The 27763-nt window shown below is 39.4% G+C and overlaps 1 protein-coding gene across 2 annotated transcripts in view; it reads left to right on the top strand.

Moving 5' to 3' along the window:
* Positions 1-27763, top strand: part of dpysl3 (dihydropyrimidinase like 3) — a 182452-nt gene that overhangs the window by 78126 nt on the left and 76563 nt on the right. For both annotated transcript variants that reach the window (XM_020917905.2, XM_055148671.1), the window contains 3 exons: positions 8715-8879; positions 12362-12423; positions 22977-23057. In XM_020917905.2, the coding sequence (XP_020773564.2) occupies positions 8715-8879; positions 12362-12423; positions 22977-23057 (308 nt within the window). The remainder of the gene's footprint in view (positions 1-8714; positions 8880-12361; positions 12424-22976; positions 23058-27763) is intronic.

Genomic DNA, 27763 nt, shown 5'->3' with positions numbered 1-27763 from the left:
AGAGTAGCCTAACATTCTATTGAGGTTCCGTGTCTGTTGACGGCCAACTAGTAACGAAATCATCACAGATCTATTGATTTTGGTTGGATTTTTTAAATATTTTTTTCTGTGAAATGAGTTTACTGTTTGGAGAAAGGAATGGCCAATAAGGCTTATGTCATTACTTGGGTGAATAGTTGATTCCCAATGAGGTAAAGATGAAAATATTGGAAAAAAGTAAAAAAAAAAAAAAAAAAAAAAAAAAAAAAAAAAAACGCCTTATTTTTTGCATTAAATTGAGCCAAAATCATGTAGAAATGTGTTTCAGGAATAATTTTTTCACTGAATTTTGTCACCACAGGTGTTCTTTGCATCTGGAATGCATTTATTGACAGCTTACCCAACCCAGTGAGGATTTCAGGAAATTTTCATGTTTCAAAATTTTCCATAAAAAAATAAAGGTTACATGCACTAAAATGTGTGAAGAATCCCTCAGTCGTCCAGGCAGAATCCATGAGGAGAAAAATTCAGTTTGTCGACTGGACAAAAGTTAGTTTGTTGAAGACGTTTCGCGGCTCATCCAAGCTGCTTCTTCAGTTCTGGTCAGACGCTGGTGGACACTTCCTTAAATCTGCAGGGAGGAGCTAACTACACTGAAACTACACTGAAACTAACACACACACTTGTTCACAGTTTCTGTTAGTTAGTTATGTCTATTGACCTGTACAGGGTGGTGGGGTCTAATTAGCAGAACAATTAATGGGCATAATAGAGCTTCCTCACCTCTGGACCTGACCTGGCTGCACCTGTTGTTCTCTTGTTTGTTTTGACTTAGGTTTGAGGATGGAGTTGTAAATAGGACCGAACTAACAAACAGAATCTGTGAACAAGTGTGTGTGTTAGTTTCAGTGTAGTTAGCTCCTCCCTGCAGATATAAGGAAGTGTCCACCAGCGTCTGACCAGAACCGAAGAAGCAGCTTGGATGAGCTGCGAAACGTCTTCAACCAAACTAACATTTGTCCAGTCGACAAACTGAATTTTTCTCCTCATGCACTAAAATGGCCACAATTATTTTCGCGATATTTCCGAAAGTGCAGACCCTTCAATTATTGGTCCTTAGAGTCACATTTAACAAAAAAAAAACACAAATAAAATGTATGGCAGACCATGTCAAGTTCAACCCATTTTTGAAACTTTGGCTGAAATGTCAGGCTTCTGAAAAGAGCGTTCATTTCGATGCCTGAATTACTCTATCAATGCAACATGCATAAAGAAAAATGCATTTTAGAGCCCATATTACATATTGTCTGATCTACATTATAATGTTTCCTCATCACAAACAGACCTGGACTTATGTTTTGTTTCATTCACATGTTTAACACACAAACCCTGCATATTTCTCTCTCAAACAGAAACAGTCTATTTCACCTTGTGATGTCATGTGGTAATCTTACCACCACCTCACTGACATCCATGTCATGTGGATGTCAGTGAGCTTACAATTCGATACGATATATTTCAAATCGATTTGATACAGTTCAATAAAAAAATAAAGGCTAAATCATGGCTGTGATACTAAAAGTCTTTGTTAAACCACTTCTTGTGCAAAGTTTATATGAAACACAAACATTTTAATCATCAAAACTGTGAAAATGTCAAATGTGTCGCACAAACAAGTTTCCTTCCTCTGACCCAGGAGTGTCAAACTCAAATTCACAGACCAAAATTAAAAACTGGGACAAAGTCGTGGGCCAAACTAAATATTTACTGAAACATTTTACCAGCATCTGCATGTTTTCTCTTCTTTTGAGGTACGTAATGTTAAACCTTTTCTTATTAAAATAAATGTTTAATAATAGTTTTGCTTAAACATTGACTCCAGAACAAGCATCATATAAAATAATAACTAAATATTAAATAAATAATGCATCTATATAACTGGATTTGATCTCACGGGCCAAATATAACAATACCTCAGGCCAAATTTGGACCCCGGGCCTGAGTTTGACTGAGTCTGCTCTAAACAAACAACAAAACTGTAGCACTATAACAAAATAAATGAGTAAAATATATGAAAAAATACTCTTGGCGATACTTCTATATGATGATATTGATACTGTATCATCACACACCCCTTGTCATAAAGCAGTGTTTTTTATGCATTGTGTAACTGTTTTTCTACTGAACCAAAGGTCAAATGTCGCTGTTAACTTTAAACTCCCGTGACATGACATCACAAGAGCTGCTCAAACATGTGTGAATGAAACAAAACACAACACCAGGTCTGTTTTCAGTGAAGTAATAACATGACTTAAAGCTCACGAGTCCATTTGGTGTCATATAGAAGCTTTAACATGCATAACCAGTGTTGGAGAGTAATGGATTACATGTACTGGAGTTACGTAATCAGAGTACTAACTGTATTTAGTTACAGTTACTGTTTCAGTGAGTGGTAATGGGATTACAGTTACTTTGTTGAAATAAAGTGGATTACACAGCGGTATTTTTCAGTTTTTACATTTGGGGCTATATTCCCTTTATGTTTTTAAGTATTTTTTTTTCTCCGTAACTCCACTCATTGCCGGACACTAAACCAAGGACTAAAACCAGGTCTAAATGAGGACTAAACCAGGACTAAAACCAGGACTAAACCAGGACTAAACCAGGACTAAAACCAGGACTAAACCAGGACTAAACCAGGTCTAAACCAGGTCTAAAACAGGATTTAACAGGACTAAACCAGGACTAAAACAAGAGTAAAACAGGACTAAACCAGGTCTAAACCAGGTCTAAACCAGGTCTAAACTAGGTCTAAACCAGGTCTAAACCAGGACTAAAACCAGGTCTAAACCAGGTCTAAACCAGGACTAAACCAGGACTAAAACCAGGACTAAAACCAGGACTAAACCAGGACTAAACCAGGACTAAACCAGGACTTAAAACCAGGACTAAACCAGGACTAAACCAGGACTAAAACCAGGACTAAACCAGGACTAAAACCAGGACTAAACCAGGACTAAACCAGGACTAAAACCAGGACTAAAACCAGGACTAAACCAGGTCTAAACCAGGTCTAAACCAGGTCTAAACCAGGTCTAAACTAGGTCTAAACCAGGTCTAAACCAGGACTAAAATCAGGACTAAAACCAGGTCTAAACCAGGTCTAAAACCAGGGACTAAACCAGGACTAAACCAGGACTAAAACCAGGTCTAAACCAGGACTAAAACCAGGACTAAAACCAGGACTAAACCAGGTCTAAACCAGGACTAAACCAGGACTAAACCAGGACTAAAACCAGGTCTAAACCAGGACTAAAACCAGGACTTAACCAGGTCTAAACCAGGTCTAAACAAGGATTTAACAGGACCAAAACAGAACTAAACCATGCAGCGCGGACCTGTGTTTCCTCGTCTTCTATCAGTAATATTTTTAATACGTTTAAGGAAAGTCTGGGCTTTTCATTGTCTTTTATCAGACAAAACATCTTATGTTACGATTTCCTCGTCTTTGCTTCTCTACAGCAAATCAAGTAATCCAAAGTATTCAGATTACATTACTCACTTTAAGTCATTTAATGGATTCCGTTACAAACTACATTTTGGTGTGTGTAATCTGTAATCTGTAGGGGATTACATTTTAAAAGTCACCTTCCCAACACTGTGCATAACAACACACAGTTTAAATCATGTGTTTAGTACGGAGGTGTGTACTTATAAAACCCAAGCACATCTTCCCTTTGAAAACACATGTGCTGCATTTTTACAACAACGGGGCAGATCCACTTACGTAATAAAAAGTCTGATTTGCCACAGAGGCTCTACATTAAAAAGACCAGACAAAAGCTCTCATTGATACAGGATCAGCAACCAGTGTTGGGAAGGTGACTTTTAAAATGTATTCGCCTACAGATTACAGATTACACACACCAAAATGTAGTTTGTAACGTAATCCATTAAATTACTTAAAGTGAGTAATGTAATCTGAATACTTTTATTACTTGATTTGCTTGGATTACTTGATTTGCTGGAGACACGTCCGCCCAGCATGGTTTAGTCTTGGCTTAGACCTGGTTTTAGACCTGGTTTAGACCTGGTTTAGATCTAGTTTAGATCTAGTTTAGACCTGCTTTTAGTCCTGTTTTAGTCCTGGTTTAGACGTTTAGTTTTAGTCCTGTTTTAGTTTTAGTCCTGGTTTAGACCTGGTTTAGTCCTGTTTAGTCCTTTTAGTCCTGGTTTAGACCTGGTTTAGATCTAGTTTAGACCTGCTTTTAGTCCTGTTTTAGTCCTGGTTTAGACCTGGTTTAGAGCAAGTTTAGATCTAGTTTAGACCTGCTTTTAGTCCTGTTTTAGTCCTGGTTTAGACCTGGTTTAGAGCTAGTTTAGATCTAGTTTAGACCTGCTTTTAGTCCTGTTTTAGTCCTGGTTTAGACCTGGTTTAGAGCAAGTTTAGATCTAGTTTAGACCTGCTTTTAGTCCTGTTTTAGTCCTGGTTTAGACCTGGTTTAGATCTAGTTTAGACCTGCTTTTAGTCCTGTTTTAGTCCTATTTTTGTCCTATTTTAGTCCTGTTTTAGTCCTATTTTAGTCCTGGTTTAGTCCTGGTTTAGACCTGGTTTAGATCTAGTTTAGACCTGCTTTTAGTCCTGTCCTGTTTGCCTTTTTAGTCCTGGTTTAGTCCTTTTAGACCAGGTTTAGACCTGGTTTAGAGGTTTAGATCTAGTTTAGACCTGCTTTTAGTCCTGTTTTAGTCCTGGTTTAGACCTGGTTTAGAGCTAGTTTAGACCTTTTAGTCCTTTTAGTCCTGTTTTAGTCCTGTTTAGTCCTGGTTTAGACCTGGTTTAGATCTAGTTTAGATCTAGTTTAGACCTGCTTTTAGTCCTGTTTTAGTCCTGGTTTAGTCCTGGTTTAGACCTGGTTTAGACCTGGTTTAGATCTAGTTTAGATCTAGTTTAGACCTGCTTTTAGTCCTGTTTTAGTCCTATTTTAGTCCTGGTTTAGACCTGGTTTAGATCTAGTTTAGACCTGGTTTAGTTTCCGGGAATGAAGTGGAATTACCGGGAAAAAAAAAGGGGGATATAGCCCAAAATGTGAAAACAGGAAAATACCGCCATGTAATCCATTTATTTCAACAAAGTAACTGTAATCCAATTACCACTCACTGAAACAGTAACTGTAACTCAATACAGTTACTCATAATTTGTGCTCTGATTACGTAACTCCAGTACATGTAATCTGTTACTCCCCAACACTGTCAGCAACACACATTCAACAACAACACATTCACACACACACACACACACACGCCGCCCCTCCCTAAATGTCCCAGAGTCCAGACCAGATCCCCCCGAGCAGCTGCCGAAAACCACCCTCCCATAATGCATTTCTCTTCACCAGACTTGGCCGGGGCTGCGCTGCTAATGCGACTTTAGTCTGTAGTTTCCAAACGCACATGTACCACTGCAGCAGCCTATTGATTCAGGGATTATTATAATGTGTCTGGTGATTAATGACTTCCTACGTGTCTAAATTGTTCACAAGTTCCCACCGTTTTCCATACGGCCCGTGTACATTCCTACTTTGGGAATTAATAACAAATATAACGGAGGAAATCAAAACATAGAGTACAAATCGTTTTTTTACAAATTAACAATGCACATTTAACAAACAGATTCTGATCGTACATAAATCAGTAAAAATAAATAAAAAGATAATAAACGGAAAACAACAGAAAAGATTTATGATTCATTCAGGTGTAAGAAAAAAATCGATTCAGTGATATATCGTCATTGCCCAATTCTCGAGTCGATTCAAAATGGATCTGGATTATTATTATTTATTTTTTTTTCACTTAAATTCATTCATTCACTGTTCTTTTGATTTAAAAAAAAAAGTTTATACATTATATTTCATACAGTTGTGTTCTCTTGAAGGTGCAGTTGACTGTATTATTAGAAATAATTATTGATAAATTGCAATATATCAGCAATATTTATAAATTATTTGTTTCCACACAAACTCTTTTTCAGTCCATAGCATTCCGCCTCTGGTCATTCATTTATTTTTATTTTTTTCAATTTTCTTTTTCCAGGAATGAATATTTTTATTTACATGCATTCTCACAATCTTGAGTATTGTGTAATTTTTGTTCTATTTTTTTTACAACAAAAATTCCTTTCAGTAGCGCAGACATGGAATGTAACGAAGTACTAAAGTAAACATACAGTACGATACTTATTTTTTACTATTTTTAGGTATCTGTACTTTACTTGAGTACATTTTACAGTGGAAACTTTTACTTTTACTACATTTGAGAGCTTGTGTCTGTATGTTCTACTCCACTACGTTACTTTAGAGTACTTTTCTTTATGCTTTGAGACCATTTCATTTGAGTTTCTATCCCAACTTTGAGCAAACCAAATGCACAAAAACACAGCTAGAAAAATGTAGAACTCAACCGAAGCCCTTAAAATCAGCTAAATTCTTTATCTAAATCATTACATTTGATGCTTTAATTATTCTAAAAAATCAATTCAAAAACATTTACGATACATTTTTACTCTTAAAGTACAATTTTAAATAGCTACTTAAATAGTTTTTTTATGTGATACTTTTACTTTTACTTGGGTAATCTTTTGCCCCTGTATCTTTTACTTAAGTAACAAAATTGAGTACTCCATCCACCACTGCAGATAAGGCAGTAATGATTTTTTCTGAAATTCCTTTTCTATATTACTCTAGCGAAAGACATCAGAATTTACAATAGCGTTTCTAAATAAGAAATTCACATATAAGGAATGATTAGGTAACACTTTATAATAACTACACCTTATTTAGCCTTAATAAAGCATGAACAAAGGCTTAATTAATAATGAACAAAGACTTAATTAATAATGATTCACGCTTAGTAACTACTTAATTACTACCTTAATTAGCACTTGCACTTAATTTTCCTGTGCTATAAATAGTTACTCATAATTATTTCATACTTAAATACTCATGAACTAACCATTTGAGCATTTATTAATGATTAATAAGCTATGACAAAATGATTTACTAATAATGCAAAGCAATGATAATTCAGGCAGCTGTTATCTGTTATTTAAGTCTTTTTGAGAGCTTTTCTTAAGTGAAGACGAATTATGCTTTATAAAGAATAGTTCATTATTAATTAAGTCTTTGTTCATGCTTAATTAAGGCTAAGTAAGGTGTAGTTATTATAAAGTGTTACCAATTATTATTATTATTATTATTATGTTGGTGGCTATAGTCATCAGCTGTGTTTTTATACTTTGCGGATGGTGTCAGCAACATTAACGCTAACTGTAGGCACTGTTCTCTCTGATGTGTTTTTAGACTTTAATCTGAGATTTCTTTTAACACAATCTGACTAGAAAGGGCTGACTTAGTTTCTGCTATAACAGGTGAGCTGGTCTGTGCTGTTGAATAAGTTTCTCACAGGTAAAATTACAGTCACAAGCAACTAGGTTCAGTCAACAGCATTTTGTATTTTTTCTGTATTTCTGTATTTTTTCTTGAGTTTTCAGACCATCTTCAAACTTAATTAGCACCATGGTAACTCCTGAACATTCTGCCACAGACATACATTTTTGATGTTTTGCAGTCAAATAATTCAATTTAAAATGTGATTGTCCTGGCCCCTCATAGACTTGGACAAACTTTATTGATCCACAAAAGACATTATTTGGACACAGTAGCTCACACATCACAATATAATATAAAAAAAACAAAGACAAAAAAATATAAATAGTAATAATATCTGGGTTTCACGTGACGTCACAGGGCTACGTTTGTCAGCACGCAAAATCAGATGGAGGGCAGGAAGTGAACTGACTGGAGGAAAATGCCGATGTGTTGTGTAGTTTACGGCTGTGCCAACTGTTCTAACCGAGAGAAGGAAAAGCGATTTTTTTAGAGTACAAAATATAGTCGTCCACAAAGGTCAGAAATGGGAAAATCCGACAGAACAACGCCGTAAAAAGTGGATTATAAACCTGTTTACGGTCGGGAGGAGCAGAATTCGCTAATGCTCGTGTCTGCAGTGAACACTTCCTCAAAGGTTTGTTACAAAGATAAATAGTTTTTTGTGGTTTACCTAAACATAAACGAATCATTAACGACTAACGGCTAACGACGTTTGTTGACATTAAATAGTTCAGATAGAGGTTACTGCCGATACACTGCAGTTTTTCCCATAACGTCTATACACATAAAATAAGAGAAACACTCACCCCGGCGAAGACCAAACGATAATCATCATTTAGGCGTTTTGCACCGAGGTTGAGGACCCATCCACTGACAAAAAAAGTTATAAGCCTCCAAACTTTTGTACTTTGCCTTCATCTGTTGTCTGGTGTAGAACGATGTCTGAAGAGCTAAATAGTTCGTGATCTCCTCTGCCTCGATTGTCTGCAAATCTTTTACTTCGGTTGAAAATTCTCTCATTTTCAATAAGATGGGGTCACGCCCAATATATTTATCGACTAACTGCTCGTACTTTTGCCTTGCTACTCGCTCTAAATCCTTACAGTAAGAACTCTTCTCCATATCTGTGTTCTCCAGAGCCGTGTTTGTTTGTCGTGTTTGTCCTGCCCTCCACCTGAAATTCGCGCATCATCGTGATCACGTGACTGAAACCCTCCTATTATTCAAAATAAGTAGAAGTCTAATTTTTGTTTCTCACCTCTGTGTCTCTCTTTCTCTTCTTCTCTCTGTCAGTGGACCATGTGATCCCAGAGCCCGGCTGCAGTCTGATGGGGGCGTTTGACCAGTGGAGGCAGTGGGCAGATGAGAAGTCGTGCTGCGATTATTCTCTGCACGTGGACATCACGCACTGGAGCGACAGCGTCAGGGACGAGGTGGACGCGCTCATCAAGGACAAAGGTTTAAACATGAACTCAAACTCTACATACAAACTGTAATAACCAGTGTTGGGGAATAACAGATTACATGTACTGGAGTTACGTAATCAGAGTACAAATTATGAGTAACTGTATTGAGTTACAGTTACTGTTTCAGTGAGTGGTAATTGGATTACAGTTACTTTGTTGAAATAAATGGATTACATGGTGGTATTTTCCTGTTTTCACATTATTTTTAATTTTTTTTTTATAATTTATTTTTTTTCCGGTAATTCCACTCATTGCTGGAAACTAAACCAGGACTAAAACCAGATCTAAACTAGGTCTAAACCAGGACTAAACCCAGGTCTAAACCAGGACTAAACCAGGACTAAACCCAGGTCTAAACCAGGACTAAACCAGGACTAAACCCAGGTCTAAACCAGGACTAAACCAGGACTAAAACCAGGTCTAAACTAGATTTAAACCAGGTCTAAACCAGGACTAAACCAGGACTAAACCAGGACTAAACCCAGGTCTAAACCAGGACTAAACCAGGACTAAAACCAGGTCTAAAACCAGGACTAAACCAGGACTAAAACCAGGTCTAAACTAGATCTAAACCAGGTCTAAACCAGGACTAAACCAGGACTAAACCAGGACTAAACCAGGTAAACCAGGACTAAACCAGGACTAAAACCAGGTCTAAACTAGATCTAAACCAGGTCTAAAATAGACTAAACCAGGTCTAAACCAGGACTAAACCAGGACTAAAACCAGGACTAAACCAGTCTAAACTAGATCTAACCAGGTCTAAACTAGATCTAAACCAGGTCTAAACCAGGACTAAACCAGGACTAAACCAGGACTAAACCCAGGTCTAAACCAGGACTAAACCAGGACTAAAACCAGGTCTAAGATAGATCTAAACCAGGACTAAACCAGGACTAAAACAGGATTTAACTGGACTAAACTATGCTGCGCGGATTTGTCTCCTCCTCTTTTATCAATAATATTTTTAATACAGTTAAGTGTCCTCGTCTTTGCTTCTCTACAGCAAATCAAGTAATCCAAAGTATTCAGATTACGTTACTCACTTTAAGTAATTTAATGGATTACGTTACAAACTACATTTTGGGGTATGTAATCTGTAATCTGTAGGGGAATACATTTTAAAAGTCACCTTCCCAACACTAGTAATAACACTGCGACAAACGGGACTATTGCACAATAAATCACTATAACAATCCAAAAGTGCAGTAGAATGATTCAGCATCTAATCATGACCAGTCCAGAGTGAAAAATGGGATTGTAATTTGATAACTGCAGTGGTTATCTGGACGTTACACACTCTAATACACGTTTGAAAAGACCTGTATTTATTATGAAATCATCATTATTAAATCATAATGTTAAAAAAGAATAAACTTTTTCAGATTTTCATCAATAATACGTCTATTTTAGAATCCTTCCGTCGCCACATTTCAGCTTTATTTGGTTAGGAACATACTGTATCCTTATTGTGTGTAATAGAAGTAATAGTTGGACTAGTCGACTAATGGAAAAAATGAATGGCCGACCAGGGGATTACTAAAAGAATCATTCTGTGCAGCCCTGGTGGACACACTTATCTGACTGTACAGGCTGCACTAGGTAATAGAACGTCCACTGCAAAGAATAGAACAGGTTTTGAGTCTATAGACGCTTTGCACCGTCACTTGACCCCATGACCGGGCACGCTATGTCATCGACTTCAGCAGCATCGGAGAAACATGGGCAGGTTTTGTTGTGTATTTGGTTGTTCTAGACGCTCTGAAAGGGATAAAACAAATCGTTTCTTCACTATTCCTCTGGAAATGACTCATCAGGAGCTCAAACAAGGGAATTATCGAAAAAAGACACGGATTATAGCTAGCAAAAATAAACCGCGAAGAGATTTCCTATGGTTTCATCAAGACACCCGAAGTTTCATCAAGGTATTTGCTATTTAAATTGTTTCATAGCTTATTTAATGAAAGAAGCACATTTACTGAACTAAAATTTCATTAATTTATCCAGAAAAACCCGCAGTAGTTTACGATTCAACGAACCCACACTGGGCTCCTATGATCAACATGGCAAAGAGCTCTGTGATCCGAACCTCGAAAGAAAAGATCCTCGCAAAAAGCTATTAATTCTAGAAGACATAGTTGTGGATAAGCAAGATAATAAAGAAAACATCAGTCCTACGACGAGTGACATGTTTATATGTGCTGGAAGATAGTTTCTACTGCCACTCACACTGCAAATGTTTTCTTTTTACATTTTAGTTCAGTAAATGTGCTTCTCTCATTAAATAAACTATGAAACAGTTTAAATCGCAAACACCTTGATGAAAGTGACGTGAGTGTGTCTTGATGGTACCATAGGAAATCTCTTCGCGGTTTGTGTTCTGTATCCATAATTCCCTTTTTTTTCTAATAATTCCCTTGTTTGAATCTGATGAGTCATTTCCAGAGGAACAGTGAAGAAATGAATCGTTTTATCCCTTTCAGAGCGTCCAGAACAACCAAATACACAACAAAACCTGCCCATGTTTCTCCGATGCTGCTGAAGTCAATGACATAGTGTGCCTTTGCTATATGGGTAGCTGAGATGTATTTAACTGTAGCATATTATGGTGAGGTCACATTATTGTTATACATACATACATATTAGGGATGTAACAATAATAAAAATATCGTGATATCGTATCGTATCATAGCGTGGACCATCACAATATATTGAATTACAAGTCTCTTTGCTTAAATGAAGAGTTATGGTGCAGCAATAGCTAAAAAAAAAGACACAGGGAACTATTTTAGAATTTTAGAATTTATTTATTTGGAGGATAAGCCCCTTGAGATGTCTTGCCATTTTGTTTTCGAGGGGGTCCCTACAACAACAAAAGACAGATACAGTAGGGCAGACAGTAGGATACATACATTCAAAAAAGCATGAAAACAACAAAATCAACACTCCAAACACACTCACTCGCACTTGACTGTTTGACATATAATAAAACAAGTAAAACAACTACATAGACCATGATCCTTTGCTCCATTTCAGCGCCGACTACAAAAAGAAATAACAGTTCTAAACACTTTTAAGTCTCAGTTCTTTGGATTAAGTCTTGTCAAGGCATTTTAAGAGGAAAAAGTTGCATATTAACAGTTTTGTCGCAATAAATGTCGCACCGTGAGATGTATATTGTGGAAATATTGCGTAAATATCGTAAGAGATTTGGATATTGTCACATCACTAATCGTGAGCCTCCCCACAGTATCGCAATAAATATCATGCCGGGATGATATTGTATCGTGAGACTTGGACATCGTTACAGCCCTAATACATAAACATTATTATTACACAGTGTCCTGACTTCTACATATCGATCTGGGATGGCTGTAGCAATGATCGGAGCGTGTTTAGGCAAATTGAAAAACATGATTTAACCTGAATAAGTCACATTTCTTTTTTACCAGAGTGACATATTTTGTTTTTCAGGTGTCAACTCGTTCCAAGTGTACATGGCCTACAAGGACTACTACCAGATGAGCAACAGTGAGGTATTCTTCTGTCTGTATTCTATAAACGTACATAAGTATCAAGTCAAAGATGAACAAACTGGACTCATAAGCGCAATCAGAGATAGCAACCTGGTTCCTCCTGAGCCGTCGTTGGGGGCTTGTGTGATGATTGGGTGAATATTTTAGGCCACAGATGGTTCAGAAATTGCAGAAATTACCTGTCCTTTATAACGGCGTAACCTTTCAATTGACCCATGTGACCTCAAATGACCTCGGATCATCACCAGACTTTTTTTTTTTTTGCGCAGGCATCGGGCAGGGGGCTTGACCCACGAATCTATTCACTCAAATTTGGTAACAATCGGTCCATAAATGGCGGAATTATCGTGGGTAGACAGACACACACACACAGCCACTTCTAAGGATATTTACTTGATATATGTTTATGTATTTGCTTTAATGAAAATAGTAGTTGAAACTGCTTCTATATAATGCATGTCCAAAAGTATTCAAAAGTATTCGCATTCAATCTATATTTTACAGAGCATTTAGAACTAACACAGGAGTTCCTGACTGGGTTACCTTCTTTTGTCCAATCAGGCACATGTTGCTAAGAATCATGGCAAACTGTCTGACACAATCCCAGACACTTCAGTCTCTGTCATGGTGAATTTTAATTAGAGAAAAAAAAAGCTTAAAGGTCCTATATTACAGAAAACTGACTCTTGTGTGTTTTAAGTTGTTATCTCACCAAAACCTACCTGGAGTTGCGTTTTTCACGATTCATGAGTGGTCAGTTTTGACTTAAAGGTGCATTGTGTAACTTTTCTGGTTCTTGTTTGTATGGATATGTCTTTGCTCTGCTTGGAATGTTTCAGATTGTGACATTAAACAGCTCTACATTACATTTATTCAATTACAGGTGGTTTTATAGCTCAAAATTACATAGAAAAACAGACATTCTGACTGTGAGTGGGGTCGCCTCTCCACAGATCTGACCTGTAACTTGGTTTGTTTTGGTCTCCATGAAGATAGAAAGATTTAACCCTTTAGGCGCTAGAGGTATTTTCCTAAAACGTTTGATTTTGACATCTTAGTGCTGGTTCAGTCCTGGTTTAGACCTGGTTCAGTCCTGGTTCAGACCTGGCTTAGTCCTGGTTTAGACCTGGTTTAGACCTGGTTCAGACCTGGTTTAGACCTGGTTTAGACCTGGTTCAGACTTGGTTTAGACCTGGTTCAGACTTGGTTTAGACCTGGTTCAGACCTGGTTCGGATCTGGTTTAGTCCTATTTTCATCTTGGTTTAGTCCTGGTTTAGTCCTTGTTCAGTCCTGGTTCAGACCTGGCTTAGTCCTGGTTTAGTCCTTGTTCAGTCCTGGTTCAGACATGGCTTAGTCCTGGTTTAGACCTGGTTTAGTCCCGGTTCAGTCCTGGTTTAGTCCTGGTTTAGTCCTTGTTCAGTCCTGGTTCAGACCTGGCTTAGTCCTGGTTTAGGCCTGGTTTAGACCTGGTTCAGACCTGGTTTAGACCTGGTTTAGACCTGGTTCAGACTTGGTTTAGACCTGGTTCAGACTTGGTTTAGACCTAGTTCAGACCTGGTTTAGACCTGGTTCAGACCTGGTTCGGATCTGGTTTAGTCCTTCTTTCATCTTGGTTTAGTCCTGGTTCAGACCTGGCTTAGTCCTGGTTTAGGCCTGGTTTAGACCTGGTTCAGACCTGGTTTAGACCTGGTTTAGTCCTGGTTCAGACTTGGTTTAGACCTGGTTCAGACTTGGCTTAGTCCTGGTTCAGACCTGGTTTACCTTGAATGAAATTTGACCCCCTATTCGTCAAAATCGTCCGTTTTATTCCGAGCGCCATCTTGTCAACTTAAGTCGACCGTGGCGCCTAGAGGGTTAATCCCAGACTGTGAAACATTCCGAACAAAGCAGCAACATCTCCATGGGGAAAAGCATCTCCACCAGAAAAGTTACACAATGCACCTTTAAACTCCAGCAGCCTGCTAGTGAACTGTGAGAACCGCGTGTTAACCCGCAGCCTCAGAGACACAGCCGATCGCACGCTCGTGTCAGATGCCTCGGTTGACTCTGCAGGTCTGGGTTAGGAGACAGGTCCAGGGGTCAGACGTGTTTTGGGCCAGTTAGTTGATAAATCAGTCTCTGACCACGTAACTCTGTGTTCAACAACTAACACAGGACACGAAAACAAAAGTAAATCGAAAAGTCTGAGCAGTTGTGGGGTTTGGAGCAGTATCCAGAATTTTTAAATGGATTTCAGGATGAGGAGAAATTGGTACAGTTGCAAATTTAAACTTCTGAAGTGGTCAAATCCTCAAAACGGTGTCTATAACAGAAGTATTTTGGTAGTAATTTATAATAACTACGCTTTATTTAGCCTTAATAAAGCAAGAACAACAAACAAAGACTAAAGGCTCATTCATGTTCTACGTCCTAGAAGTGTCTGTTCGTCTTCTGAGTTCTCTTTTTGATTAGAACATGTGGAGTCTTAGTCACAGAGCGGTACATGAACTGACCACTGGGGGCAGTAGTGAACACAGCTCCACAATCGAGGCTAAAGTTTTTACAAAGTGTCTAGAATCAGCTGCAAAACAAATAAACGCGTCTCTCACTGCATTTTTTTGACTCTTTTCCAACAGATGTGATCTAAAAACTGCCATGTGCACCTCCACGTTTGTTTATTTGTTGCGGTATTTCATCTGTTTTGATTAATTCTCAAACTGACTTTTAGCGCCCTCTGGTGGTTGCTTAACGAAACCTTTGTAAATATAAATGCAGTGACGGTTACTACACTTGGAACGCACAGATTTGTTCACATAAGAAAGTGGAGCAGAAATGAGCCTTTAAAACTTCTGTTAGTATTTAGATACTAATGATTAACTGACTGACCCGGCCCTGTTGTATTCTCACACATCACCACTAGATGGTATCTACAGAACTGCTGTCTGATAGTGTGTCACATCTGCCATCTACCTGACCAGTGTCAGAAAGCTACTCATTTTAGCGACCGCAAGGAATTGAGACAATTATAAGAAAGAGGGCGAGCCTTTAGATGCAGTTAGGCTGCGTTCAGACTGCAGCCTGAAGTGACCCAAATCTGATTTTTTGGCCCCTATGTGACCTGTATCCGATCTTTTAATGACAGTTTGAACGGCACAGATCCGATTTTTTCAAATGTGACCCAGGACACTTGGATATGTGGTCCTGAAACCGATACATATCTGATCTTTTGATATGCGACTTCAGTGTGAACAGCCAAAGCACATTCATTCAACCTACACGTTATCAACAAGCCACAAACGTCACTATTCTGCGCTGAAGTAGGTGAAAATTGTTAATGAACTCCGTGTCACTGAAGTGAAGCACATCGCCACTCACCACTCTTTGCTACGTCTCCACATCCACACGTTCCTTTCAACAGACGTCGCTGCCGCTGTCCCATAAAAACACCACGATCAAAAACCTCGTCCTTCTCCTTCTCAATCTCCTCCTTAAAACCAGTAAGTTGTTCATGTTCTGGCTCCGGTACGAGAGGAACTTTAAAATCTCCAGGTGCTCAACGCTCGCGTCCGTGTTTGGACAACTTCCGTAAACACAGAGACGCTCGCTGCGGTTGACGTCATCGTGTCTCCAGTGCACATGCGGGACACTTTCAGGCCGTTTACTGTTCACACAGGGGATCGAATACAAGTCGCATTTAATTGGAAATGTGAACGACCTCGCGAAAACATCAGATTTCACAAAAAAATCGGAATTGAGCGTTAAGCCCTGCAGTCTGAACGTAGCCTTAGACACCGATAAAATATAAACCACTGTCCATATTAGTGCACAAAGTTGGTTTCAAAATGACACATGCACAATAGTAATAGGTATTTAATGAACCCGATTTTTGTTATTCAGCACAATGTATAATTCCAAAATCCCTTGGTGAGCTACTTAGAAGAGGGTGAAGAGCTGCTGGTCACTCCCGAGCTGCAGGCTGGAAACTGCTGCTTTATGAGTCGTCTTCAAGTCGTCTGAAACACACTAATACTTTTGAAGCAAATACAATCTATTAAATATAATGAGATTACATGTCATTGATCTATTATCTATTATTAACTATTATGTTATTGATCTATTTCCTTCCTAAAATACCTTCTTATGTTACAAATCCTGACTTGCAAAAACCCAAGATCAGGAGTCTCCAACCTGTAACTCGGGAGTTACCAGTAGCACTCCAGAATTTTGGATTATACATATTGTGCTGAATAAGTCAAATTTAATAATTTAAATGCCTATTTCCATTGTACATGTATTATTTTAAGGTTTAACTTTGTGCACTGATAAATGGATAATGGTTTAAGTATAGGGGTCAGTGATAAGGATTTTCAACAGGCAAATTTTAAAATATAAAAAATATTAGGGAACTTTTTCAAATATTTACAATGTCACATATGCATAAATCTATGTTTAACATTTATATTAAGCATTTTTAGTGCTTTTTCTATGTACATGAATTGGCTACAAACTTGAAAACTGTCATGTGTGACCGAGAACAGCCTTAAAATTGTATATTAATCTAAGTGCTGAGTAATATGAAGTGTAAGAAAGCTGAAATTTCATGTGGGACTACAAAGAGAAAAACAGAAAATATACGAAAAAAGAAAGTAAACTAAATTTGAAGAATTTGCAACTGGACAGAAAATGTAGGTGTCATGTCACTGACCCATAAACATCTAACTGTACCTCGTTTAAGACTCACTCTGGCCTTAAATGTACTGGACCCCATTTTTTGTGACCGCTGAAACTAGTAGAATCCGTGTATTATTCATTCTTTCTTTTTCAATATAAAACCAAAAATAAGACATAAAAAAAACATTCTTCATTATGTGTCTTCAAAACCAAAATGAAAAAACGGATAATGATTTTGTGTTTAAATAAAAAATAGAAAAAACAGATAAAAACAGTTTCCTGTTACTTTGCGAATTTTGCGCCACATACGGACTGAACCAGAACTGAATCAGGACTAAACCCAGTCTCAGTCCTGGTCTCAGTCCTGGTCTGGTCCCAGAATTGTCCCAGTCTCAGTCCCGATCTGGTCCTGGTCCTGTCCTGGTCTGGTCCCGGTCTCAGTCCCAGTCTCAGTCCTGGTCCTTTTCCATGTCTCAGTCCTGATCTCAGTTCTGGTCTGGTCCCGGTCTCAGTTCCACTCTCAGTCCTGGTCCTGGTTCAGTCCTGGTTCAGTCCGTATGTGGCGCAAAAGTTTGGCATCGCAGTTTAAGTCATGGAAACGGGAAATGGTTGTTATCTGTTTTTTCCATTATTAATTTAAACACAAAATCAACACCGTTCATTTTGGTTTTAGAGACAAATAAGGAAGACAACTGTTGTTTTTTGGTTTTTTTTTCTTATTATTTTTTGGTTTTATATTGAAAAACTAATGAACAAATGATAGGTACATGGATTTAGTCGCTCTCTGGCATTTTAGTTTTGTAATGGTAGCTCACTGGAGGAAAAAGGTTTGGAGACCCCCGCCCGAGCTGATAGTAGGAGTTGTTCTCACACAGTCACTTAAGCCAGTCACTAGGAGCACATGAGGCCATTCCAGTCCAGACCCAGGATCTGTGATGTCATGGCCCTCGTCTGGAGCCAAACAGACCCATGCACAGGGCACAGCTGGTTCCTATAACCCACAGGAGAGCTGCAGTCCCCGGGGCCACACACACCGGAGTAATGCTACAGTTATGTTGAATCATCTGCACTGTGGCTGAAGGTGGGGTTAAGGGATACAAACGGGTGTTCAAATTATACGTCCTCTACAGTGAGTTACACTTTCTCCATTACATATTTGCCTGGGAAACATCGTACTTTAAAAGGGACTGTGTGGACTGTGTATTTTTCTCATGTAGTAAAAAGAAATTCACACCAGATGTATTGTAAAAGCAGCTTTAGGGTCAAAAATAGGCCGTTGTCTGCAGTCTGCATCTAATTATAACAAGTTTTTATCATCCGCGAGCGAGGCACTAATACTGTCGCATCGTTAGCGTTGATACCATGATCGCAAGTCTCTCGTGGACTATCACAATATATCGAATCACAAGTTTCTTTGCTTAAAGGTTGCATAGAGGATTTTTTAAGGGAAGAGAAATACAGCGACAGTCCTTTTTCAAACGGAACACCTCCTCCCGCTAGAGGTGAGATCGGGCCTAAAAAATCCAGCCCGACCCGACCCGGCCCGCGGGTATTAAAACCCGACCCGGCCCGAGCCCGACCAATTAACTTGATTTGCAGGCCCGAGCCCGAAGCAAACCCGAAATGTCATATTTTATTTGTGACTCGGGAGGAGGAGCAGTGCTCAGCGTCGAGGTGCCAGTCTTTTTGCTCTCGTATGAAAGCAAAGCGCCACATTGACGACATTCAGCGAAGCCAACGCAAGTTTCTGTAGCATTTTCAACAATCAATTTGAAGCTTTTCCACACCTCACTCTTACCGGTGCGTGTTTGTCTTTTCAGTTCTCCTGCCTTTAGTTTAACTTCTTGCTCCTCCATATTGGGGATACCAGGTCAAAATAGATGCAGACTTGCGGAGGGGAAGATTATTAAATGAAGAGGGGGCGTTCACGTGCGCAGAGCTCTGGCTCTGCGGATCCTGTTTAGTAGTTAAATAGCAATTACATTACATTACTTCTCTGTTTTATCCATATTATTTATTTTATAACAAGTATTCCTTAGTTTAGTATCCACACATCGTTTTAGCATACATTTTATAAACATATATTTATTTGAAGCCCGAGCCCGACCCGACCCGAAGTTATGATTGACATTTTAGACCCGACCCGACCCGTCGGGCTTGGGCTCGGTCTTAAGATCTTACCTCTACCTCCCGCCTCTTTACTCTAGAAATCACGCTTGTTTACAGCCAGTGCGCGTTCAGAATTACTGTTGAAGTGACCTGTCTAGATGTAATTTAGCGACCGGCGCGTCAGTTTTTAGACCCTTCGTCTGCTTCAGTCGTGCAATCGCTGGAAGGAATCTCCAAGAATCACCTCAGTTTGTCTTCGCTCCTTTTCCCCTTCTCTTCTTCTTTCAGTGACCTTAAAAAAACGACTTTCTTTTGCGGCGAACCGGTCGTGGATTCTCGTCCGACATCGCAACAAACTTGGTGCGAATTGCGAGGAAGCGACAGTTTGAAAAAGCCTCTAAGAACCGCTGCATAAACCACGAAATCCCCGCGCGCCGGCGAGTCCGTTACACTAGGGAGTTTGATTGACAACCTAACAGCCAATAGATAAAGAGGGAGCCTTGTTTTCTATTGGCTGATGTTTATTTGGCCTCAACATGTCCACAGTTGATACATTTTCATTCTTTTTTTTTTTGGTCATCATAATTACAAAGCTGCTGTGTCTCTGTAATGGTATTTTAAACTTTCACTGACAATTTGAAACAAACAAACAAAAAAATTCCTCCATACAACCTTTAAATTCATTGTTATGGTGCAGCAGTAGCCTAAAAAAACAGAGCGAACTACATCGACCATGATCCTTTGCTACATGTTGGTGCAAACTACATGAAGAAATAACAGTTCTAACACTTTTAAGTCTTAGTTCTTTAGATTAAGTCTTGTCAAGGCATTTTAAGAGGAAAAAGTAGCTAATTTTATTAACAGTTTTGTTTCCTCCACAAAATATCGCAATAAATATCGGACCATGAGATGTATATCGTGAAAATATCGTACCGAGAGATTTGGATATTGTTACATCTTAATCGTGAGCCTCCCTATCATATCGTGAGCTTTCCCACGATATCGCAATAAATATCATTTCGTGAGGTTTACACAACCCTAGTTTATACCGTGACGATATCGTATTGTGAGTCTTGGATATCGTCACACCCCTAGTAACTCTGCTTGGAACGCACAGATCTGTTTAGAGTAATTAGTTAGCATATTTTCATCATATTTTTGTTAGCCTCCGCAAAATATCGCAATAAATATCGTACCGTGAGATGTATCATGAAAATATCGTACCGTGATATTTGGATATCGTCACGTCCCTATTTGTCACCCTGCTCTCTGTAACTGCTGCTGTCAGGTTCCTCATTTTGGTCTTAAAATGTTCGTATTAACCCGCTCTACATGATCCTGTTTTTTTATATCACTATTTTGTCATAAATCAAGATATGGACACGGATAATAGTAGGGGTGTGCAAAAATATCAAAATATCGATATATCGTATCACTTAACTTGATGATACAGAATCGATATCGTGAGCTGCTGTATCGATATATATTTTGCTCAATTATTTTGTCACAGAGCTACAGTTTTGTTAATTGTTTGGTGGAAGGAAACTTGTTCATGTGACAGATTTGCCATTTTCACAGTTTTTATGATTAAAATGTTTGTGTTTCATTTTAACTTTGCACAAGAAGTGGTTTAACAAAGACTTTTAGTGTCACAGCCATGATTTAGCCTTTTTTATTGAACCGTATCAAATCAATTTGAAATATATCAGATCGAATTGAAAGTGTGCTGTATCGAGATATGTATCGTTTCGTGGACTATGTATCAAGGTATGTATCGTATCGGCAACTTCTTAACGATACCCAGGCCTAGATAATGGACCAATGAGGCGGCTTCTTTCAACCGAGGTCACCGGTAGCTTTAGCAGCAGGTTTGATTGACAGCGTTGCTAAGTGCCCGCTCCCTGCTAAACCAGTGGAGCAGGCACTGTCAAACATAAGGCCCGGGGGCCAGATCCGGCCCTCCAAGACCTTTAATGTGGCCCTTGGCTGATTTTCTACTAAAATATTTTAATTATATTTTCTATTAAAATATTGGTAATTTTCTGTGCCGCTGATCATAGCAGCGTCTCCAGCGTCTCTGTACGTGGCCCCTCCCACCAGAGCAGCACAAATGAAGACTTGTCTCTTTCCAAACGCTCTTAAAGGACGATCGTTTTGACTGTTGACCGTGACACCCTCATCAGAAAAATGTCCAACATGAGAAAAGTGGAGCCGGGTGCAGGATTTTCCCCAAAAAATTTACTTATTCCTATTTGCACACAAGTTAATGTTAAAACATTGTGTTGAAATTGCATTTTTCTTAAAGTTTCAGGTTGTTCATAATATTATAATATTTTGTTAAAGAAAGAGTTTATCAATTAAAAAAGATTTCTGTAATAGATTTGTGTTTCTCTGCACAAATATTTGAACTTATTGCTATTTTTGGGGTTTATATGCCATGAGTTTTCTGATCCGGCCCCTTTGGGATCAAAGTAGGTTGGATACGGCCCCTGGACCAAAATGAGTTTGACACCCCTGATCGACAGTATGATACTCCATCATTTCCAGCACAGTGGTTAATCAGTGCCTCACAATCAAGATGATGCCAAGTTTTATTCCCACACAAATGGGCCCTTTTGCCTGAAAAATAAGTAGGATATAAAACATTTTTTGAGATTGTTTCCCCCCAGATACTTAAAACATTTGGAAGTACTTTTTTGAGACTTTATTCCACTATAAAATACTCCTTAGTTTTGCTCATAACTAGGGGTGGGCGATATCTCGATATTTTAAATATATCGAGATATTTTTTTAACTCGATATGAATTCTGACATACCATATATATCAATATAATGTTTATATTCAATTTTGATTTCGCCGCTTCGCTTGTTTACCTTCTCTCTCTTCGCCTCTGTACGCCCCCGTCTCTCTGATTTTTTTCGCTCGTGTCTCCCTCACTCCTCACTATCGCCGTGAACACCGAAAGTTGGTGCCAGTGAAAAGCTTCAAAGCCATCATCAGCACATCCTCATATTCCACCGAGTCTCGTCCTTTAGCCCGAAAGAAGCTAAACAGCGTGAGCGGCACGTGGAGTGCGCTGTTTATGCAAATGAGCCATGCGCTTAAGTTTCGTTTCTGTAAAATGTAAACACACGTGCGCAAAACTGCATTAAACACATTATTATCTCAAACGGGCTGATGTGGCTCTAGAGTCGTTGTGCTTTATATATTGTAAAGTTTAGCAATGTAAAGTTTATTAATGCAGAAGATTTTAATAAATAATCTGCTGCAGTGTCACTTGTACAATAGTGTTTGGAAACGTTGGGTTTGATCTGCAGTGGATTGTGGGATTAAACCTCAGAGCTCATTACTGCTGGATAATAACATGGATCTATTAAAATAAAGAACATCCTGAACTTCCTCTGCTAAATGAGCTCATGGTTATGATTATGGTTCTGGTCTGGATAACAGAGTTAATGCAAAGATGAGCTTGTGTTGAGTTGTTTTATTTATGAATGAAAAGAAGGAAATATGTATTATTTATTTTATTTTACAGTTAAATTATTATTTATGTAATTAGGGTTTTTTGTAATCTTAAATGTTCCTATATGAACTGTCGACCTCTTACGCTTCAATTAAAAAAAAAAGACCTTGTGGAATTTGGCAGATTTGTTTTTGCAGTTTTCAATTTTAGGGGGTTATTTTTTCTTGAACATATATCGAGATATATATCGTATATCGAGATATATTTTTTGATCCATATCGCCCAGTCCTACTCATAACAATGTTCTGTTCTCTCTTTGTCTCTTACAGCTGTATGAAGTGTTCACCTTTTTGGCCGAGAGAGGCGGGATCGCTCAAGTCCACGCTGAGAATGGAGAGATCATCGCAGAGGTAAAACACTGGAACTATTGCACTTTGCACCATTTTTATTTTTGTTCACATTTTTACATTAATTTAATTTTGCTGTGATGTTGTGAGTCGGCTGCGTGGTCATTTATGGTTTCTAGTTACTCATAATTATTGGACATTGAATACCTTTAAAGCAAAATCGTTTAAGGAGCAGAAACCGTTTATTTGACTGAATCTGTTTCTTTTAATTTCCATCTTATCATATTTTCGTTTCCATGGCTTGTATTATCTACATTCAGACTAAACACTGTCACAAAGCAAAGCGGTGGCTGCATATCTTGTAGTTTAATCATTACGGCTGGTTTACACAATACATCATTTGGGGCTTTTGTGGGTGGACATTGTGAATTAATATGAATTTTTGCCGTTCGGGGAGAGACCTGCGCTTTGTCAGTGTGGTTAGTTTTGGCTGGCCGCTGCTACTCCTTTTCTGCTGTCTACAAAGAATCTGGGGCCTGTGGGTTTTAGTTCGATTTATTTGACGTGAATATAAAGTAAACTGTTCCTGGACGCATTTGTCCAAATTAGGGCCCCCGCAATGAATCAAAGTTAAATCGAGATCGAGATTCGGTCGTTTCCTACTTCTTTTTAATGAGGAGGTCTACGGCCAATCGTGTGTCAGTAAAAGCGTGCGGTTTGGAGCGCAGTTCAATGTTTCAAATCCAATCAAAAACCGTGACCGATCAGAAGGAGTTAGCCCTCATTCAAATTGGGTATTATACAAACAACGGGAAAAAGAATTTGAGAGCAAGTTTTCATTTGTAAGAGATATTATAAAGTACATCTACTACTACTACAACTTCTACGGGGTACTAACTGCGAACACGTCACATATTTAGACCACCATGTTAGCTTTTATTGTTTTGAAAATGCTCCGCTTGTTGAATCACTCCGAGCTCTATTACAAAAGAATCAACATGTATCCCGCTAATGAAACTACTGCACTGCATCGCGTCAGTTTTTCAAGTTGTTGTGTACAGTTTTGTATCATGTTTTTGTATATTTACAGAGAATCGTCGTGTGGGAGCGTGGGTGATGTAGGCGTGTGGGTGGAGCTTTGCACAGAATAGATCTTTTTCACAACTGTATCACGGAGGTATCCTGCTGTAGACTTGCAGAACTTCCGGTTCATGGTTTTCTATGGCAAAATGAAAAATTTGATTATTTTGAAGCTAAGCAGGGCTGGGCCTGGTTAGTATTTGGATGGGAGACCTCTGAGAAAATCAGGTGCCACAGGGGGGTTGTAAAAAACTGTTGTTGTGTTCTTAGGCAAGGCACTTCACCCTCATTGCCTAGTATGAAACTGGCCACGATACGATACATACCTCGATACACGGGCCACGATACGATACATACCTCGATACACAGGCCACGATACGATACATATCTCGATACACGGGCCACGATAAGATACATACCTCGATACACGGGCCACGATACGATACATACCTCGATACACAGGCCACGATGCGATACATACCTCGATACACAGGCCACGATGCGATACATACCTCGATACACAGGCCACGATACGATACATATCTCGATACACAGGCCACGATACGATACATATCTCGATACACAGGCCACGATACGATACATACCTCGATACACACAGGCCACGATACGATACATACCTCGATACACAGGCCACGATACGATACGATACAGGCCACGATACGATACATACGATACACAGGCCACGATACGATATATATCTCGATACACAGGCACGATACGATACATACGATACATACGATACATACTCGATACACAGGCCACGATACGATACATACCTCGATACACAGGCCACGATACGATACATACCTCGATACATAGGCCACGATACGATACATACCTCGATACACAGGCCACGATACGATACATACCTCGATACACAGGCCACGATACGATACATACCTCGATACACAGGCCACGTTACGATACATACCTCGATACACAGGCCACGATACGATACATACCTCGATACACAGGCCACGATAAGATACATACCTCGATACACAGGTGACGATACGATACATAACTCGATACACAGGCCACGATAAGATACATACCTCGATACACAGGTGACGATACGATACATACCTCGATACACAGGCCACGATAAGATACATACCTCGATACACAGGTGACGATACGATACATATCTCAATACAGTGCACTTTCAATTTGATATGATATATTTCAAATCGATTTGATACGGTTCAATAAAAAATAAAGTCTAAATCATGGCTGTGATACTAAAGTCTTTGTTAAACCACTTCTTGTGCAAAATTCATGTGAAACACAAATATTTTAATCATCAAAACAGTGAAAATGTCAAATGTGTCGCATAAACGAGTTTCCTTTCACTCCACAAGCAACAAAACTGTAGCACTGTAACAAAATAATTTAGTAAAACGCACGTAAAAATACTCTTGCTGATATATCGATACAGTAGCCCACGATATCGATACTGTATCATCACATTAAACGATACGATATATCGATATTCCGATATTTTTGCACACCCCTACTGTAAAGCGCCTCTGAGTGTCCAAAAAAGCGCTATATAAAACTGCCGCGTTATTATTATTAGTATTATTATTTTTGCGAGGTTGTTCACATTTCCAATTAAATGCGACTTGTATGTGAACTCAACAGTGTGAACTTTAAACGCCCCAAAAGTGTCCAGCATGTGCACTGGAGGACATGACGACGTCACACACAGCGCGCATCCTCAGTGTTTACGGAGGTCACCTAAACATGTACGCAGCATTGAGCACCTGGAGATTTTAAAGTTGCTGTCGTACATGTGCAGCTTGTTTGTTTTAAGGAGCAGATTGAGAAGGAGAAGGACGAGGTTTTTGGCCGTGGTGTTTTGTGGGGCAGTGGCAGCAACGTCCATAGAAAGGAACGTGTGGGTGCGGAGTCGCAGCCGAGAGTGGTGGGATTATATCTGCTTCACTGCTTCACTCACACAGAGTTCATACACAAGTTTCGTATGACTAGAAGAACGGCCTGTTTAAGTGAGCAGAAAGCGTTGGCGTTGGGATGTATTGACTCGCAACAGGTGCTTGTTACTGTGTTGTTGATAACGTGTAGGTGGGATGAATGTGACCTGGCCGTGCAGACTGAAGTCGCAGGTCAAAAGATCGGATAAGTATCGGTTTTAGGAGCACATATCCAAGTGGCCTGGGTCGCATTTGAAAAAATCGGATCTGTGTTGTTCAGACTGTCATTAAAAGATCAGATACAGGAGCATAGGGGCGAAAAAAAAAGCATGGATTTGGGCACTTCAGGCTGTCGTCTGAACATAGCTTAATGCTTTGTTGTTGTTCTCCTTTAAGTTTTCGTCTTTCTTACCTTGATAGTTGTGGATAAATTCTTCATAGACTGAATGTTTATCCTTAGTGGATCTTGTTGGTTGAAGATTTGGTGATGGGGCAGATTTATGAAGCTGGTGGAGAGTCGGCGAGACATTTCCACAAATATTTTGCCACAGAAAACCATTAATTGCAAGTTCCGCGAATCTACAGTGGGGCACTTCCGGCTGTTGTGAAAAAGGTCTATCTTACAGCTAACCGTAAAAAAAGAGAGAGAGATTGCTAAATTATTCAAAGTTGCATGGATGACATCTAAAGGGCCGTTCACACCAAGGCGTCAAAGCGTCCAGTTTCAATGTAAAGTCTATGTGGACGCGCGACTAGAGCTTCCTGCGTTTTTGCGGCGCGTCTTCAGCGTTTTGGCGTCAGCGGCCAAGACGCGCGTCCAAGGCGTCAGCGTCAAGAAGTTGAAAATGCTGAACTTTTCGCGTCAGACGCGCCGCGTCAACCAATCAGGGACGAGTATCCAGTGACGCAGCGACATTATTATCAGGAAGCAAGACCCGAGAACCAGAACGAGAACCACAAACATGAGCGGAGAATAAATATATACGCCACAATCACCGAGCCGATCGCGAGGACTACACCAGGACCGGACCAGGACTAAACCAGGACCGGACCAGGACCAAACCAGGACTAGACCGGGACTAAACAAGGACTAGACCGAGACTAGACCGAGACTAAACAAGGACTAGACCGGGACTAGACCGTGATTATACCAGGACTAGACCGGGACTAGACCGTGATTAGACCAGGACTAGACCGGGACTAGACCATGATTAGACCAGGACCAGACCGGTATTAGACCAGGACTAGACCGGGACTGATCCAGTGTCATTAGCAGAGTATAAATATATATACACACCAGTCGTCGACCCGATCTCCTCCGTTGATGTTTGATGTCATAAAAACACTCTCTCAGTCTGGTCTGACAATGTTTCGGGAAAAGAGCGGGACCGGGCTCTTGTTTCCAGGGCAACGGACGCGCGTCAAGTATTTTTGTCCCGTTCGTCCACGGCGTCAAAGACGCACGTCGGGGGCGTCTAAACTCAAATGCAAAGGCGTCCAAATAGAGGCGTCAAGGCGTTTTTTGACGCTTTGGTGTGAATGCCCCTTAAGACCTCTTCAGGCGTGTTTTTGATGAGGGAACATTACAACATGGTAAAAACTTGTTTTGTTTTTTTTAACCCTCTCCAGGCAGGTGTTGCAGATTTGCAACAGCTAAATGCCAATTACCTACTTACTCCACATCCATATTTTATGAGCTTTTTTTTACTCAGGAGCCGTTTCTCCCATCCATGC

This window comes from Boleophthalmus pectinirostris, unplaced genomic scaffold (genome assembly GCF_026225935.1).
Source record: "Boleophthalmus pectinirostris isolate CB_2022bp ecotype Guang Dong unplaced genomic scaffold, ASM2622593v1 HiC_scaffold_12, whole genome shotgun sequence".
NCBI classification, from domain to species: Eukaryota; Metazoa; Chordata; class Actinopteri; order Gobiiformes; family Gobiidae; genus Boleophthalmus; species Boleophthalmus pectinirostris.
Note: the sequence above shows the minus strand (reverse complement) of the source record. Positions and strands in the feature narration are given on the sequence as shown.